Source organism: Ursus maritimus, unplaced genomic scaffold (genome assembly GCF_017311325.1).
Source record: "Ursus maritimus isolate PB19 unplaced genomic scaffold, ASM1731132v1 scaffold_4, whole genome shotgun sequence".
Classification (NCBI taxonomy): domain Eukaryota; kingdom Metazoa; phylum Chordata; class Mammalia; order Carnivora; family Ursidae; genus Ursus; species Ursus maritimus.
This window is the reverse complement of record NW_024426552.1, coordinates 24,366,641-24,385,985: the sequence shown is the minus strand read 5'-3', so window position 1 is coordinate 24,385,985 and position 19,345 is coordinate 24,366,641. Positions and strand designations below refer to the sequence as shown.

Genomic DNA, 19,345 nt, shown 5'->3' with positions numbered 1-19,345 from the left:
TGCTCTGACTTCTCTTATTTTAAATAACTCCAGCTACACGACTTTCTCCTGAGACTCCATTTCCGACCCAACTATTTAAAACCTCCACCTGACATTCAACCTGTTTCACTTTGGTCATTTTCATCCTATTTCTTTAGTTATTTAATCTGTTGGCAAGCTGAAACCATTTTTTCTCCTGTAATGTACTTATATTCTTCAAATATCAGTGGAATTATTTTATCTCTTATTATGATGACATAAAAGTAGAAAAATGATCATTTGAACATCAAAGATTTCAACTACATAAAAGGTATCTGTCATAGTCAATAGATATAAATGCTTTCTGTACTTTCCTCTAACTACTCTTGTCCAAGTGTGGTACAGACATTTTTTTTTATTAAAATAAAGACAAAAATGTGGTCAAATTATTTGACTGTTTTAGGCCAGGCTTCTTTAGAGAGCTGGGGTGATTATTGCTTTGGGATTAGTCCTTAGCTGCGTGGATTACTAATTTATCCACAGGTGATCAGGCTCTGAGAAGTCACTTGTGCAAAGACGATTAACTACGTATGACGGTATGCATGTCATTATTTTCAATACTAAGCCTGTTTGGTCTAATGGGATTGACCATCTACACAGAACACATTTTTGTTCATAGCTCCACACTGCTAACTAATTTAGCAGAATCCTGTTGCCTTTCCTTTCAGATTATTTCCAGAATCTGACCTCTTCTCACTGCATCTGCTCCCACTGATCTGAAAGTCCTATGGTCTCATCTCTAGGTGGTGTGATAACTCTCCACTGGTCTCTCTGACAACGCTCTTGCCTTCCCATCAACTAGTCTACCAGCCAGTGTGAATCCTATCACTTCTATGCTTAAGAACCTCCAATAGCGCTTCATTTCACCCAGGAAAAAGCCAAAGCCATAGAAGACCCGTTATTATCTGCACTCTACTGGCCCTGTTTATTCCACGTCAGCCATGCTGGCCTCCTGGCTTTTCTTCAAACAGGTCAGGCATGCTCCCTTTAAAACCTTTGTTAATGCATGCTCCCTCTGTCTAGAATAATCTGTATGGCTGATTCCTTCAATTCTGTGAAATTTTGATTTGAATGTCACCTTTCAATGGAACTTCACCTGACCACCCTGTTTTAATCTGCAACAACACTTGCCCTCACCACTGCTCTTACCAAGTTCTGTATATTTTCTCACAGCACTCATTCACATTTAGCATACCCACAAATTGTAATTACTAGTCATACACATTGCTTAGTTTCTAGTTTTAAGTTTCTTCCCCCCCCCACCCCAGAATATGTGTTCCATGATTGCAGAAAAACTGGTTTATTTTTGTTCAAAGATAATATTTTGAGTACCTTGAATAGGGACTGGGGCTCAAAAAAAAAATACTTCTAGAATAAAGGAGTAGAAGAATTAATCAACCGAGGCTTTTATTGATGACTGTGGAAATAGATTAAAAATAGATCAAAAGTAGTCACTTTTTATTAAGCAATATTTTGATCAAGCTGAAGTACTGTGACGAACCAAATTTTGTTATTCCAGGGAGGCCATTGTCTAAAGGAACAGGATTAATCGGATTCATTTTTGCCCTGAAAAAGTGAATTCTTTAACATCTTCTTACCAGATGTCATTCATAATCGACATTAAATCAGCTATTTGCTTTTCAGGTTATAAAAATGAGAGTATGGATCTTTGTAACGGAAGTGGCCATTGATAATAAATTACAATGCACATGTGCTCAGGTTATTTTTATGTTACAAGCAATTTCACTCAGTCAATAACTCAATCAGAAATTACTTATTGAGTCAAATTTGTAGACATTCATTCATATAAATTAAAAAATAATTTTACATGTTAATTAGATCAGGTACTGAGAATGCACTAGGAATTGAAGGATGAAAAAGACAAGTTTCTTGTTTCTGAAAATAAACAACTAAGAAAATATAATACCATGTAGCAGGAAAAACGAAAGCAGTGTTTATAATGTTTAATGGAAAGGAAAATTTCAACTCAGAAGTTCTGGACAGACTTTATGGAAGTGGTGATATGAGGTCTGTGTGCTCAAAGCCTAGAGCCATGTCTGGTTAAAGGAAGATTGTAATGTATGTGTTTTGAATTGAACCATATTTTCACCAGTAACCTTTTGACAAGTCATATTATAGGATGGATTTTGCCTAAGAAAATTATCTACATGTAGAAATTTCTATTCTGCCCTTTTTTTTTTGTAATTTTCCTTACTTTATAAGATCCACATTACTTCTAGATTTGGAAACTCTCTGTTCAGTGATTAATTTGGTCTTACAAATACATACTTCCAGGATTTTCATGCGTGAACTTCCCACTACGATTTCCTTATCTCCTGATAATTCCCCATGATTTCTGGTCTTTTCCTTCAACTATTATTGTTTCCAATGTTATTTTCCTACCTGAAATCTAATTCTAATATTCACACAAAAAGCTGTTTACAAATTACAACCCTTCCCTCAGGACCATGCTTTAGAATCAGCTCATCCATATTCCTTCTGTGGTGGATGGATGGGTGTGCCTCCACAATTTATATGTTGAAACTCTAATCCCATAAGATGGTGTTTAGAGGTAGGGCCTTTGGGAGATAATTAGGTCATAAGGGTGAAACCCTCATGATGCGGTTAGTGACCTTATGAGAAGATGTAGGTGAGAGTGTTCTGTCTGTCTCTCTCTGACTCTGTCTCTCTCCCTCTGTTGTGTGAGGATACAGTGAGAAGGCATGTGTCCATGAAGCAGGACAAGAAATCTCACCAGAATCTGACCATGCTGGCACTCTGACCACAGACTTCCAGAGAAATAAATTATTGTTTATGAGACATAAATTATTGTTTAAAAGAAGCAGTCTGTGGTATTCTGTCACAGTGGCTTAAACAGACCAAGTCAGCTCCTCAAAAGAAGTAAATCTATCTCTAGATCCTTATTCCAAGATAGCATGATCTTGTATATGGAGAATTCTAACAAAGTCTTTAAAAACTATTAGAGTTAATAAACAAGTTCAGCAAAGTTGCAGGTGCAAGACCAATATACCAAAATCAATTCTATTTCTCTACGCCAGCAACAAATAATTGGAAAATGAAAGTAAGACAAAGTAGACGAAAGTTCAGAAAAGCTAATTGCCTACTAAAATAATAAGTGGTCAATCTAGGGCAACAACCTAAGTCTTCTTGTCTGTAATGGCCTCTGTGTACTTTTCAATGTTTCATGAATATATAGGGTAAAAAAAAATATTTTTTAAAAAACTCACTTTCACCTGCCAATTTGATTAACATTTTCATTTAAAAGTGTTTATTAGCCCATGATTTCTTTTAAAAAAGTAAATCTGAAAAAACGGTTTTAAATTTATACTATTTAAACTCCAGAAAACACAAACCACTTTCCTTTTGATTTCTGAATTAAATATGAATTATACCTGAATTATTGCCAAAAGTATGGTCAAAATTTGGTCCAGTAAAAGGAGGAAAGCTGCTTCCCTGAATCCTTTCCCACTCATCATCATCATTTAGATCCTGGACCCAGAAACAAAATCCATCTTCAAAATTACAGTTAATTTTCTCATAATCTGTGAATTAAAAAAAAGAAAACACTTCAAAGTTAGTCCACAGTGTGACTAATTGTAATCAATTGCATTGAAAATAATCTAGTCTCATACAGTCTTACACACTTATTTTTTAAAAAATTTATTTTATTTAAATTCAATTAATTAACATGTAGTGTATTACTAGTTTCAGAGGTAGAATTTAGTGATTCATCAGTTGCATATAGCACCCAGTTCTCATTCCATCAAGTGCCCTCCATAATGTCCATCACCCAGTTACCCCATCCCCCACCCACCTCCCATCCAGCATCCCTCAGTTTGTTTCCTATGGTTAAGTGTCTTTTATGGTTTGTCTCCCTCTTTGATTTCATCTTGTTTTATTTTTTCCTCCCTTCCCCTATGATCCTCTATACACTTATAACTATCAGGCACACAGTCTTTTTTTATTCATCATAATTCTGTTTCATTCCATTTAGTTAAAAAAAAACCCAAGGTTTCATGGCCAACTGTCTTAAATTAATATGCTTCTTTTTTTTTTTAAGATTTTTATTTATTTATTTGACAGAGAGACAGCCAGCGAGAGAGGGAACACAAGCAGGGGGAGTGGGAGAGGAAGAAGCAGGCTCCCAGAGGAGGATCCTGATGTGGGGCTCGATCCCAGAACACTGGGATCATGCCCTGAGCCAAAGGCAGACGCTTAATGACTGAGCCACCCAGGCGCCCCTAAATTAATATACTTCCTATACCCCAGTAGGGTTTTAGCAAAGACAATCTTCTTGTTCTTATTGTTTTTTAAGTTTCACATAATACCTTTCTTGGTTTAACCACATAAACATTTTCTCATATTTTTCTCTCCTCTTTTTACTAATTTAATACTCAGTTCAAAATTAAGTTGATGTGGAATATTCTCAGAATTAGTTTTATGCATATACATATATATGAAACTTTGTAATTTTTGTCAAATTGGTTATTTGATTCTTTTGAAGAACATGAACTATTTTCTAACTTCCCAATTTCTCTAAGTATCAACAGGAGAGAGCTATACATAAAAAATACTCATTAAAGAACTTGCATAATGAAACAAATTATGACCTTGTTCTAAAATTTTAAGTTCTGCTTTTAAAGTTCCATTACAGTATTGAAGCATCTGAAGATTCAAAGGCTAAGGAATAATCAATACTTACTATTAAGTTCTGTGCTGTTAAATGCAGTGTATGTTGCATTAAATCCAATATAATCATTTTCATCAGATTCTATAAGAAAGGTTGCAGTAACTTGGTTGGAAAAGATCCTAATTGTGCCAGGATTGGTTTCCCAGAGAGAAGCTACAAAAAAAAAAAAAAAAAAAAAAAGAGTGACTATTACATGTACATGTCTGTTTATCCATCTATCTACTGATCCATCCTTCTGTCTATCCATCAATTTATTGTTTTATCAATTGATCTATCAATCTATCTTATACCACTCAGTTAACTAAAAGCATTAGTCACAATTAATTTTTTAATTGAAATGCCTCTCCTAAGCATTGGAAAACCTCAAATTATTATGTGTATTTATGGTTTGAAAAACTCTATTTTTATTTTTAATTATTAGCTGCACAACACTATATACACATATAAAAAGAAAAGGTGTATTCTTTTATTGAGAAAATTTCTCTTAGAAACACACAAGTTAAGCAGTTATAAAACTAAAAATTTGCCTCTATCAGGTATTTCTCATGTCACACTAATAATGGCTAAAACTTGGGGCACAATAATAGAAACAAGAGTATTTTTTTGCCTCTCTACCCATATAACTGTAGGACCTCAAAATAATACTAGGTGACTGAAAGATTGCTTCTATGGAATTTTATATTGATTTTATCATTTTTTCTGTCCTGACTCTAAGCCAAATAAGGGATATGTTCCCAGATTTTTGATTCTCAAGGATTAGTATACTGTTTGGGATATGAAGTACTCATATGATGATTTATAAGTCATTGTTATATGAAATTTGCTTTTACAAAAATTTATAATTTTGTGATATTCTCAGAGGGGTGATATTGTCTCTGAGGGGATAAAAATTGGTTCTCAGGGGCCAAACTACCTTAATTTTTAAATATATAGAGCTCAGATATGTATACAGCACATAACAGATAAACAAGATATCAGAAATATTAAAATTTCATGAGGACAGTAATTAGGAAAAAAAAGGGCTAAAAAGGTTTCTTTATTGTAATGATGAGAAAAAAAGGTAAGGAACAATTGTTTAGCATTTTAGTTTGACAATCTGAACTGGATATCAGATTCGGGTTTATGAAAATACCACATTCACAGGTGGGAGACAAAGCACTGCTGTTATTTATTGTGTTCCAAAAAAGGATATTTTTATGAACTATTGAAAATTCTGTGCTTATCATATAGAAATTAGAAACAGGGGCGCCTGGGTGACACAGCGGTTAAGCGTCTGCCTCCGGCTCAGGGCGTGATCCCGGCGTTATGGGATCGAGCCCCACATCAGGCTCCTCCGCTATGAGCCTGCTTCTTCCTCTCCCACTCCCCCTGCTTGTGTTCCCTCTCTCGCTGGCTGCCTCTATCTCTGTCGAATAAATAAATAAAATCTTAAAAAAAAAAAGAAATTAGAAACAAAGGTCATACAAGCATGATAATTTCAATAGAATGTAATAAAAAGAACACGAATAAGTGTGGAGTCACATCTTGCTCTTTTCCCCAAAATTGTTGCGCTGTTCTTTCAGTATATTCTCATGAACGACTACATTGGTTATGCAGACTCCTCTCACCAGCATATATAACTGCATAATGCAAATGATTCTCATATTGAAAACCTTTGTAGTCCATAAGTATTTAGTCACTTCTTGGGTTGTGACTATTCTAGAAACTTTGCCTCAAATCTATCTACCTCTTTCTCGTTTCCTTTCTTTTCTACAGCAATGGAATTTTTGGACAATGGTTTCTGGTTGGATTTGAATGTGGTTACTGGCTCAGTGGCACCCGTGGTGGTTGTAATGTGTTGGATCCCCACGTGGTCTAATGTTACTACACTATGTCATCCAGAGGTTTCTATCCTGAGGTCTGTTAACATGGCGACACACAAGAGATACACACAAACTTCTTGAAATGGTGTAGAATATTCATGTCTGTAGACGCTTTGTAAAACTATCAACAGATTCTTAACAAATCCTTGGCTAGAAAGAGTCCCAGAACCAGGAAGCCAGTGGAAGGCATGCATCTTATGCATTCAGGAAGGCCGTAGAGGGTAGTGGTGACGAACAGAGACTCCAGAGTCAGAATGAGATTTAGTCTTGGCCCCATATGTTACTAATCATCTTTGTGCCTCAGTTTCCTCTGTTGTTATATAATAATACTTTCCGTAAAAATTTGTGATAAAGAGTAAATAAGGAATTGACGTCATGCGGTGACTGGTGTATAGTAAATGCTCAGTGAATGTAGCTACTGTTCCTTTATCTCCCCATCTGGGTTGTAAGTCCTAAAAATGTAAAAATTATATTTAATGCCTTCCGTGCCTCTGCCGTTGTGTCCAAACACGGGAAAATTTCAGTTGGTATTTGGATGCATGAGTTACAGTGTGAGTAAATACAGTAATAAAGTTTGCCTGCATAAGAGAGTCAGGTGTTGAGTTGAAAGATCAAACAACTACCTAATAATTTTAAGGTGATAATTTTTATAGATGAGATAATGAATTTTTAGACAATATTTCCTTAAGAATATCCAATGTACTACTAAAAACCCAGTACTTCTATGGATATTAATTTACATAAACTTGCTAACCAGTCACACTTAAATGTAGATTGATTCACCGTTTGTCTTCTAAGAGTAAAGCCTGTGAATAGGTTTTATGAAAGAGGAATGCCTGATTAGGATGCAGGGGCATTTTGAAGGAAGACAAAGGGCAGGGATGACAGACTTTCTACAGAGTATGATTGGACAGATCTAGCTCAAAACTATTTATTTTAGGGGTGCCTGGATGGCTCAGTCATTAAGCGTCTGCCTTCCGCCCAGGGCGTGATCCCAGGGTCCTGGGATCGAGCCCTGCATCAGGCTCTGGGCTCCCTGCTCCGCTGGGAGCCTGCTTCTTCCTCTCCTACTCCCCCTGCTTGTGTTCCCTTTCTCGCTGGCTGTCTCTCTCTCTCTGTCAAATAAATAAATAAAATCTTTTTAAAAAAAAACTATTTATTTTAACAAACTTATAAGAGTAGAAATTCTGCCATTAGAGTATCACCTTTGTGTGTTGTGTAGGATTTCTAATATATTCAACACATTTTATTGAGTGTTCACTGAATTTGGTATGGTGCTAAGTGTTGATGACATGGAGAAGAAATGGCCAGGTTCCCCTATTAGAAAAGTTCAGATTGGTGAATTATTAAAAAAAGACAAAACAAAACACCACATTTCTTATGAAAGAAATGCATGGGAGTACTGAGGAAGTAATTACTAATTTTTCCATGATACCATAATCAGAGAATCTTCAAGAGCCTCTGGGAAGGCTAATATTTTAAGCCAGTGTTTGTTTCCATACAATGTACTCCTATCAACAGGGAATAAACACTTCCAAGTGTATGCTAAAGTATTCTAACAAAAAAGCATAAAGTTATAAAAAATGATTTACCTTGAAAAATATGTGCATCTATTATATCCACAATATGATTACTTTTGTTGTAGGGTAAGTTGACAATTCAGGAAGAGTCACTGTATCCTGTATCTTATATCTTTGGCCATACCTAAACACATTTTTGTATGCTTCAGTTTTAAAAACATGCCCCTAAATTGTTAGGCTACTATATTAGGGATATGTTGTTAGCAGTCCTTTGTGAATGGAGTAACGGCAAAGCACTTGAGATATAAAGAATAGCATAACAATTAGACACTCAGGAACATATTTTCTGGGATCGATAATGCAAAATCAGTTTCAGTGTGTTCACCCAGGCCCTTTTTATTGTCTTTCCTTGAGGTTGCATAAAAATATCTATGTATCTTTCTGAACAAAAAAAAAAAAAAAAAAAGAGAACACTTAACATTTTCTACCACTTTCAGACCCAGTATTGATAATGATTAACCACCACTAAACTGAATATTGTAGCTCTATCACTGCAACTTAAATACAAATTTTTGAACTACTCTCCTGATTTATCCCAATTCCCACAATTGTTTGGAGAAGATCCTCTTGCATTCTACATCATTTTTCTTTATGTAATGATCACCTTCCTCTGACACTTTCAGTTAGAGAACTTTTACATCAGTGTATATAAAAATGACTGAAAATGCCTTAGAACTTGTTTATATTGTCTTACCCCTAATCAAATACATAACTGCTTTATGGTACTATATTCTTTAATTTATTTATAATTTCTCTGGGTAATCTTATTTTTTCTAATTTAATTAAAATGTCTACATATTTTCAGTGTGATAAAATAATAACAGTATTTGAGAGATATATTCTGAATTGGAATTTACTAAAAGTAAACATTTTATGTATCTCAAAGGAACTTGTTAAAATATTTAGAAAAAGATGGGACTGTGAATCAAAAATTAAAGTATTGGCATTATTATAAAATAAAATAACTTTAGGGTTGAGGAATGCTATTGATCTTTATTGATATTTATATGACTTGGCTTATTTGTTTATTAATGTAGATACTTACGCTGATTACAATTTTAAGTAACTGGATTTACCAACCACAGAAATAAGCAGATTATCAAATGGCTGGCCCATCTATTTTAGCCAAATGTGACTTACTTGAGTTCATCTGTTTTATGTATATTCACTATTATATTTGTACTAAGGGCTTTTAGAACACAAAGAGCAATTGCATTGTGTTTGAAGTCAGAGTCTTGAGTCTGATTTCTGCCTCCAGCACTACTTAGCTCCATGGACTTGTGGTCATTTAACCTCTTAGGCCTCATTTTCCTCTTCTGCAATGCATACTTTGCAGGTTTGTTGAAAATATTAAATAAAATATTCACACACAACACTCAGTATAGTGAATGTTACATTAATAGCACAAAATACAAAGTATATATCATATGCTTAAATATTTCTCAAACTGATTAAATCAAAAACCCTATTAGATAGGATTCACTTTTCATTATTCCATGTGATTTTCATTATCACAAGTACAATTTGAAAGCCGTAGTTAAAATAAATGCAGCTATTATATAAACTTGAAAAACAGGTGTCACTTGTAACTTCATGTCCGTTCTATACTTGACTCTCCCTCCAAAGTGTGAGGAAAACTAGTTATTCCCTGGACTCCATTTTTATATCCTCTTCTTCATCCTTATTTTATTTCCTCTTGGAATTTCACTCCTACTTTTGTTGGCTATCATGAATAGGTAGGTCTATGTATTTTGAGACCAGACAGAATAAAGTGGAGTGGGCACATGCATATTAACTCATTTCCTGTCTTCTTTTCAGTTTCCAAGGGTGTCCACATACATAATGACAAATGGTTATGTAAGAGCAATACCACCTACTCCCACCATCTACTGATCTTACATCCTGGGCTAGTCATTGTTTTACCCACTTTATTCGAAATAGTCCTGCAAGAGACTGAGAAGTCAAGTGCGTATTGAGAATAGGAAGACATTCTGTGAGTTGCAATGTTAGAGAAAACGAGAACAATGGTTTTCAGGGTTTGTCTGAATTTGCTTAATGGGGAGTAACAATTAAAGAAAGGATAGTAACCAAAGACATATTTCTTTGGAAAATTCCCCATGATTTTAAAAACTTAAAGTAGAAGAGGATAATGTGAAATCATAACCATTTTATTAGTAAGAAGATTGATCACATAGGCCACTAAATTATTCATTTTTATAATGAGAACAAGTTTTGCTTTTTCCTTTCAGTAATTTAAAGTTCAAGTCCACAGTCAGTTTAAAATCAAAGTGAAAACACATTACTTCAAAGAGTTTACCACATATTTTCATTTTGATAATGGATTATATATTTATTTTAACTTACCTCTTAAAATCTTGTTTGTACCCACACCTTCATAAATATTTAATACATCTGTATAAAATGTATTAAAATAATCGAAGCTCAGTTTAATGGAGAGTCCTTGATTTACACTAAATTAAAACAAAAAATAGATTACTACACTCTTAACAGGTTGTTACAACTCTTTATGCATGCTAAAATTTGAATGTATTTTCTAGTTGTGATTAAAAAGATATAACATGAGATTGACACTCAATGAATTTTTAAGTACATGATACAGAACTGTTAACTATAAGCACAATGTTGTACAGCAGATCTCCAGAACTTTTTCAACTTGCATGACTAAAACACTGTTCCCCATTGAACAGTAATCCCCCATTTCCACCTCTCCTTGTCCTGGAAACCACCATTCTACTTCTGGTCTCTGTGAGTTTGAATACTTTAGATGCTTCATATAAATGGAATCATGCAGTATTTGTCCTGTGGAGCTTATTTCTCTTAGCATGATGTCCTCAAAGTTCACCTATGTTGTTGCATATGACAGGATCTCCTTCTTTTAATGGCTAAATAATATTGCATTGTATGTATGTACCACATTTACTTTATCCATTCATTGGTCAATGGACATTTAGGTTGTTTCCACCTCTTGGATATTGTGAATAATGCTGCGATGGGAGTGAACATAGGAGTGCAGATATCTCTTAGAGATTCTGATTTCAACTCATTTGGATAAATATCCAGAAATGAAATGGGATTGCTGGATTATACAGTAGTTCCATTAAAAAATTTTTGAGGAATCCACATACTGTTTTCCACAGTGACCACACCATTTTACATTCCATCAATGGTGCACAGGGTTCCATTTTCTCCACATCCTCACCAACATTTATCATTTTCTGTTTTTTTATAATGACCATTATAATTTTAATTTCTATATCCTAATGATTGTTGATGCTGAGTAACTTTTCATATGCCTTTTTACCATTTGTATGCCTTGTTTGGAGAAATATCGATTTGAGATTTTTGCCCATTTTTTAATCGGTTTATTTGTTCTTTTTCTATGCAGTTGTAAGTGTTCCTTATATATTTTGGATATTAACCCTTTGTCAGATATATGGCTTGCAAATATTTTCTTCCATTTCATAGGTTGACTTTTCACTCTGCTGATTGTTTCCTTTGCTGTATAGAAGGTTTTTTTAATGTGATGTAATGCCATTTGTCTATTTTTGCTTTAGTTGCCTCTGCAACATTTTTTTTTTATATGTGTGGTATGATTGTGTGGTATATGTTTGCTGTGGGTGTGGTGGATTTGTGGTGTTAATTGTATATGCATTGTTTATGTGTGGGGTGAATGTGGTGTTTGTGTTATGTGTTTTGTGTGTGTGTGTGTATGGGAAGGGATTGTTTCCTTAATTTCTTATTTTGGATTGTTCATTGTTAGTGTATGGAAACACAACTGAATTTTACATGGATTTTGTACTCTGTAACTTTGTTGCGTTCTCTTCTAAGTTGTGTGTTTCTGTGTGTGTATGTGTGTGTATTTTCATGATTTCCTACATATAAGATCTTGTCATCTATGGGCAGATGGTGGCAGCCATTTCTACAAATTCAGCCTCTGTTAGGCCGGTTCAGGGATGGGCGAGTGAGCCTGCTGGTGAGACCTCTAGGGACTGTAGCATCAAAGCTTAAGAAGACAGAAGGAAGAAATGAAGCAGCCTTGGGGTGATTTCTGTTTTTTTAATTGAAGTTTTGGTGTCTTTAGGCAGGAGGAATATAGTGAGTTTTTCTTCATGTGTTATTTTTAAGCTATGAGACCAAAGGATATAAGAGAATTTCCATAGGAACTTTTGTTTTCAGGATTTTTTTACTTTTTAAAAATATAAATTCGAAGGTAGAAGAGAGAAACTAGTGCATGCTGTTTTCTATTTCTTCTGATTCAGAAAAGCAAATTTACTTGCAATAAAAACGTGGTCATTTATAAACATAAGACTAATTAGGAAGTATAATATCTGTTTTTTATAATATTAAAAATTCTTATGAGTTTTTGAAGGGAATGGATATTTTTCTAAATATAATTTATGCATTTTGCATTTTTGTATTAATAGCTAATCTCTTTAGAGCCCACTTTTTTGATATCTTAATATGGGGCTAAGCCCTTTACATTCACATTTAATAGTGACTTTGGCCTCTGAATTTAGAGATCTTGAACTCTATGAATGTAGAAATTTTGGGTCAAAAAGATTTAGTGATTTGCCTGAGATCACACATTTTGAATTTGTAGTGGGCAGATTTGAACTCATACAGACTGTCTCCGGTGCTCACATTCTTAATATTTGACACTCTGCTAAATGTAGTTTTAAAATAATTCCAAGGATGGGCTGGTCTAGACTAAAATACAGTTTAATTGCATTTTAGGCATTTCTCCATTATTTGAATGGTCTTCAAATCTTGTAGGAAACATCATTGTCTTTACCCCCACTTTGATCACCATTAGGAGAAACAAACTATCAAGGACAGTGCATCGCTATTGTAGTATTCAATTTTGAGAAGAAAACATACTTAGGTTGTTTATATGATTAGTTAAATCAAAATTTCATCTTGAAGTACAGTGTTTAGGGTAATATTTTGGATTCTTTGGGTTTTCAAAATCAGCGCTGCACTAATGGTGGATTTCTTTTTTTTCTTTTTTTCTTTTTTTAAGACTTTATTTGTGGGAGAGAGAGAGTGAGGGAGCATGAGTGGGGGTGGGAGGTAGAATGGGAGGAAGAAGCAGACTCCCTATTGAACAGGGAGCCCAGTGGGGCTCAATCCCACGGCCCTCAGGATTATGACCTGAGCTGAAGGCAGCAGCTTAACCAATTGAGCACCCAGGCGCCCCTAATGGTAGATTTCTTAAAAATGGTTTTAAAACTTAAGTAATAGAAAAGAAAGTATAAAGAATAAAACCATACAAATCCTTAATTAACTTAGTGTGGTTATTACAAAAATGATACTACTATTATGGCAAAAGTTTGTTGTGTTCTGCTTCTAAAATCTTCTACGAATTTGAGCTTTATTAAGCAGGGGATTTAACAATTAAATTATTTTTATTGGTATTAATAAAATTCCACAGATTGCGTGAAGAAGTAATTTAGGATTCGTGTTCTTTCCATTTTCAGAGGAAGTAATTTAAGATTTTTCTAAAGCTTTCTGCTGACATGTTAAGTACAGAATAAAATATTTTCCATTTTACTTATGAACAATGCTAATAACCATTTATAAATGCTTCTTTTAAAATTTGATGAGATTATATTGCAAACAATCTCCCCCAAATTGGTTAATTCTTCACTTGACAAGGGAGCTGCCATTTTAAATACAAAATCTTGTCTTTGGCACACAAGTAAACTGTTGTTTAGAGCATGAAAATATAACTTACATGTGGCCGAGCTTCAAAATAGAAATAAAGAGAATAGAATGTTCTTCTTTCCCTGAATAATGCCAAATAAATGTGTTTAGAACAATCTTACCTTCAAATCCCATCTCATCTCTGGGATGTGTCTACACAAGTAAACAACACTGTGCATCTTTATGGGGCCATTTCTATCACAGGGCTGGAAAGAACTCTTTTGGCACTGCCTTGTAACCTTCTTTAATCAGCTATTATGTTGACTTCCCTGGTTTTCTTGTGAATCATCACAATGATTAAAACTATTATACAGAAGGTTGGATTGGGAAACCATAATCCCATTCAGCTGTTAAGAGACATGAACTAACTAGAATGTCATTTATCAAAGTGTATTCCATAGAACATTTATTCCACATGTTCTGTGGAGGAAAATGATCAGTGGCTTAAGATGATTTTTTTTTTCTTCTTTTGAGATTTATATTGCCTGTTAACTGACTTGCAACTATGAGAAGGGCTGAACTTCAAAAAAAGTTGTAATGAGTTTATTTCAGTGTTACTTTAATTATTACTTTTAATTATTACTTTTTTATTACTTTCAGTGTTACTTTGATTTATTTGAGTACAAATTATTTTCCTTTGGAATATCAGGAATATCAGGTACTACTGTGTGTGAAAAATGCTTAGATAAACAGTAAGGTGGATCAGCCTTCCCAGCTTGATTATTCCGATCATCATAATGATTGAATTAGTGTATTGAATTAAGAGCTTGGGGGGCAAATACACAGTGACTGATCCTAGTGTTATTCAAGATCGAGCAAATAGGATGTGTATAAAGGTGTCCCCGTCTCTTCATCTGCCATGACTAAATCACCTCAGAGGAGATTTTCATACAGATGGTTTATAATGAGAAAGGAACTCTTCGTGGCCAGGATGCAAGTGATGGGAAATATTACATATTGCAATACACAGATACACATGTGTGCTGTTCAGCTTGGCAGCACTTGATCTGTGACAATCATAGCTGCAGAGCTTAATGATGGCCCCATTTATTAGACAGTATTATCCATAGCACAGAACACCTTTTAAAAGGTGAAGAATGAGAACGAAACTTCTTGGACAAGATATCGGTTGGGTAGACTTTGCTTTATGGCAGTGAAAATGATTGTTAAAAAATAAGTAGACTACTGAAGGTGGTAGGACTTATGGTGTAAGAGAAAGACTTACTGACTTAAAGACAGGGAAGGGAAGATGATGTATTACCGTATAATCCACTGGCAAACAACACTTGGTTTAGAAGGCTTCGGGTAATGAGCAGCCTGAAAGGACCCAGAAGACCCAGTCAACAAAAAACTTCCATCACAAACCGTGGCTGGGGGAAAAAATTGGGAATTCACGTTAGACAAAAAACAATCCTGGAAAGTTTTCTCATATGAAATGGCATTCGAATTGTCTAATGAACACTTCATAGAATATTCATGACTGAATCTTATGAGGCCATTTTACAGAACTGAAATGATCAAATGGGAGTGGATCAGAACTCATGTTTAAAATCTATTGCCTATTTTCAAATACGTGTACATAACCCACCATAGATTCCTTTAGAAAAGCATTCTATTTCTAAATACTCATACCTAAGCTGAATTTTTAGCATTTTTTCATATTTTTAAGGAAATAAATATATTTGAATTATTAACTTCTAATTTAGACAAATAGTTACTAATGGTTTTAGTCTTATTTTCCTCATTTAAATTGGAGCTAGGGTGAATTTCAAATACATACATTACATGCTATGTCCTCCTGAAAATGATCAAAATATGACCAGGCAAATGATATGTGTGCTGCCAGTGGCCTGTAGTGAATTCTACACATCCAGTCTATTCCACCATCTTTTAAACCTCTTGCTTCTTTTGTATGAATTCGCTAGCTCACTATTTTCATTCAATATTCCCAAGACATGATTCCTCATTTTCCTCTTTTAATTCTTGTAGCATATTTACTTCATATACTTCTCTTTGATGTCATGTATCATCAGTTGTCTTTATATCTGAATATATCTGAATCACTTCCAACTAGTGTAAAATCGTACTGAGAGGGGCGCCTGGGTGGCTCAGTTGGTTAAGTGTCTGCCTCCCGCTCAGGTCACCATCCCAGGGTCTTGGGATTGAGCCCCGCATCTCGCTCCCTGCTCGACCTGGAGTCCGCTTCTTCCTCTCCCCCTGCCACTCACCCTGCTTGTGCTCTCTCAGTCTCTCTTTCTCTGTGTCAAATAAATAAAATCTTAAATAAATAAATAAATAAATAAATAAATACAATGAAATAAAATCGTACTGAGGGCATGAACCAGAAGCCATGCCTCACTATTTTTTGTGTCCCCTTTACAGTTACTATGTATACTATGTGTTAAAAAAATAAAGCCCATTTTATTTTCACAATCTTTAATTTTTCTTAGATTATTTTCTATATACTTAGTTACTTGATTCTGTTGACACCGTATTCTAAAATTACTACTCCTAGAATGTGTCCTTTTCCTCTTGGTAGGCCGTTAATTCCGTATAGGCCAAGCACTGATGGAGAGTAGGGCGATTAAAGAAATTTATTAAAATTAAATTGGTGCCCTTAGAATGAGAGCTAGAATAAACTAATCCTAGATGGATGGATGGAAAATCCCATGTGACAGTATGCCATATTTCTGTCAAATTAAAAAATACAAGCTATTATATGACATCCAATATTTTATATGGACCAAAAAAAAAAAAACTGAAAAAGTGAACAGCATATAGAAATTTTTATAAAACTCTCTAGTTTTTGGTTGGCTTTTTGCTAGTTTTGGTATTTTTTAAAAAGCATAAGAATTCATTTTGTGATTGTAAGATTGTAAGATTGTAAATTGTAAGACTTAAAGTCAATTTAAAAATGATGACCTAGGAATTCATTGTGTCGGATTATGACTTGATAGCTTGATTCCCAGCAGAAGACAAAAAACAAAACAACAAATAAACAACAACAAAAACTGAGAAGAGAAAAGATAATCCAAGATAGAAGGATTAAGCACTGAAAAATCCATCACAGATTTGGGAGAGGGAGTGGAGACTATCAGAGCTTGTACAGAGAACCCAATCTCCTTATGTGTAATACTCCCCAAGCAAACGAGGTCAGTTAAGGAGAATTTGTATGATTTGAAGATAAACAGTAAAATATGTGATTTCTTTATGCAGAATTTCCTAATTGTAAAAGGAAATCTTTTTCACCCTGAACTCTTTGCCCATCCCAGACCATGCCAAGTAAATGGGTCAATCAATCCCTTAGCTTCAATGACTATAAAAGTAAAAATAGTGTCTGTTTCTGTTTTAGGTGATATATGGAGCCTTTTAATCTGTTTGTCAAAAATATATATATATGGACTTCAAGATTACAGACAGTGCAGGAAAGTCCACTGCTCCTGTAAATAGTTTATATTTACAGAAGTGGAGCAATCATCCTGCCATTTACATTTTAATATAACTGCTAGCATTGATGGAGTGTTTCCTATGTGCCAGCTACTGTTCTGAAGTTATTATAGATGGATTAATGTAATTTTCACAACAACCTTATGAAATGATAGGTGGAGAAAGTGAGTCACAGAGGGGTTAAGGAACTAGCAAACGTTCTCCCAGCTTTATTAGTGACAATTTAAAGCCAGGCAGTCTCACTGCTGAGCATACAAGGCTCTGCTGCCTGATACCTCAATACATAGAGCTGTCATGATGTTATCATCTACTCTTGAACTGAAAAGTGGGGGAGGCGGGAGGGCATGTGTGTGCAGAATTGTAAATAGAAGAAGGAACAGGAAATTTTAAAGAATTCCATCATTTTCATTGCTCTTAAAATTAGAATAGCTCACACTTGCAATGACATTCTACAACAAATAGGAGGAAGCAAACAAGGTAGAGTAAAAAGGGAACAAAACAGGACTGGTTTAAGAATTTATAAAACCAGTTTGCAAATCTGGTAGCATTTCAGTCATTCCTCCCTTCTTTACACTCACTCATTCACTACATCTCTTGGGGGAAGCATCAACAGGTCTGTGTTGTACAATATGATTCATAGTTTTCCAAAAACCTGAGTTGTGTCCCTGGCGGCAGGATTGTTGTAGGTTTGCTATACCCTTTTTTGGACCCTTCAGGACACATCACTAGACTGCACTTTTAAAAATGGAGTCTTGTGACTGATCCAGGCCATTAAACTATTGTAGAAGTAATTGTATTTATTTCCAGATGTGATTTCTAAAAAGACCCTCTGTGACATTCTTTCCCTGTCTGTCAGTGGGTTGCAAATGATCCGGGGGAGGACTAGGGACCCAGGGGACTGTTAAGGAGCTGGCATCCTACATGCCTACATGGAGTGCAGCCCCTGGCCCTCTTCCTTGGACCATGACAAGATAAGCAAACAGTTATTGTCTTAAGTTGCTAAGATTTTTATCATAGTGTTTAGCTTATCCTAAAAAAAATATGATCAATTTTTCTAGTTGTCTACGAAGTTGCGGAGTTTTGGTGGGTTGGAGAATCTGCACATCAGGTTCTGCTCTAAAGGGCCCCTGGGGAATTATTGCATGTGAGGATAAAAGTATTCTTTTTTTAAAAAAAATGTTAAAGGTTTTATTTATTTATCTGTGAGAGAGAGAGCAAGCAGGCAGAAGGAGAAACAGACTCCCTGTGGAACAAGGAGCCCTACTTGAGACTTGATTCCTGGACCCTGGGATCATGACCTGAGCCAAAGGCAGATGCTTAATCAACTGAGCCACACAGGAATCCCAAGGACCACAGTATTGAAGAAGAACATTCCTAAAGGCATTTAAAATAAAATTACAATAGGATTGAATTACTTATAACAGCAAAGTTCAGAATGCCAAAATATTATTTCGATATAGGCTTGTTCTAGGGGCTTTCTCATTCATTCTTTCATTTAATTTCAGGATATTTCTGGAGAACTGAATTTTACGCAAGACAGTGAGGCGGGATTGCCTTTTGGAAAGATAGATCTAACCCAGCCATAGATAAGTAGGATTACTGAGTGTTCAGGGTTATAACTTTTCGACTGCACAGTGCTTTACAGTGCAGCCTGAGAAAAAAATCCTGAATGGGAGATAACGAGCCTGTCAAATAATATGAGCTCTCTGAATTGTTGCCTGCAATGGGCAACAATTATGCTTTTAGAACCTACTGAGAGCTCCCTCTGCTGGCTGAATATTTACTAGTGGCGTTTTTGCTTAGGTCCTTAAATTCTCCAGGATGTAGAAAACAAACGTGATCTATGCCCACCCACCAAGGTCTACCGTGCACATATATAGGGGCATGCAAACAATCTGTAGAGACAGTTGACAACTTCCAAATAGGTCTGAACATCGGTTGAAAGGCTGTGAGTCAGCATCTCTCCTTCTCATAGGTCAGCTAAAAAGTGAACTTTCCTGCTG

At 35.1% G+C, this 19,345-nt stretch overlaps 1 protein-coding gene across 1 annotated transcript in view; it reads right to left on the bottom strand.

Moving 5' to 3' along the window:
* Positions 1 to 19,345, bottom strand: part of TMPRSS15 (transmembrane serine protease 15) — a 111,405-nt gene that overhangs the window by 66,584 nt on the left and 25,476 nt on the right. Inside the window, exons 8-11 of the mRNA XM_008701932.2 lie at positions 15,157 to 15,265; positions 10,536 to 10,642; positions 4,742 to 4,882; positions 3,432 to 3,581 (exon numbers count right to left, since the gene is read on the bottom strand). Coding sequence (XP_008700154.2) covers positions 3,432 to 3,581; positions 4,742 to 4,882; positions 10,536 to 10,642; positions 15,157 to 15,265 — 507 coding nt within the window. The remainder of the gene's footprint in view (positions 1 to 3,431; positions 3,582 to 4,741; positions 4,883 to 10,535; positions 10,643 to 15,156; positions 15,266 to 19,345) is intronic.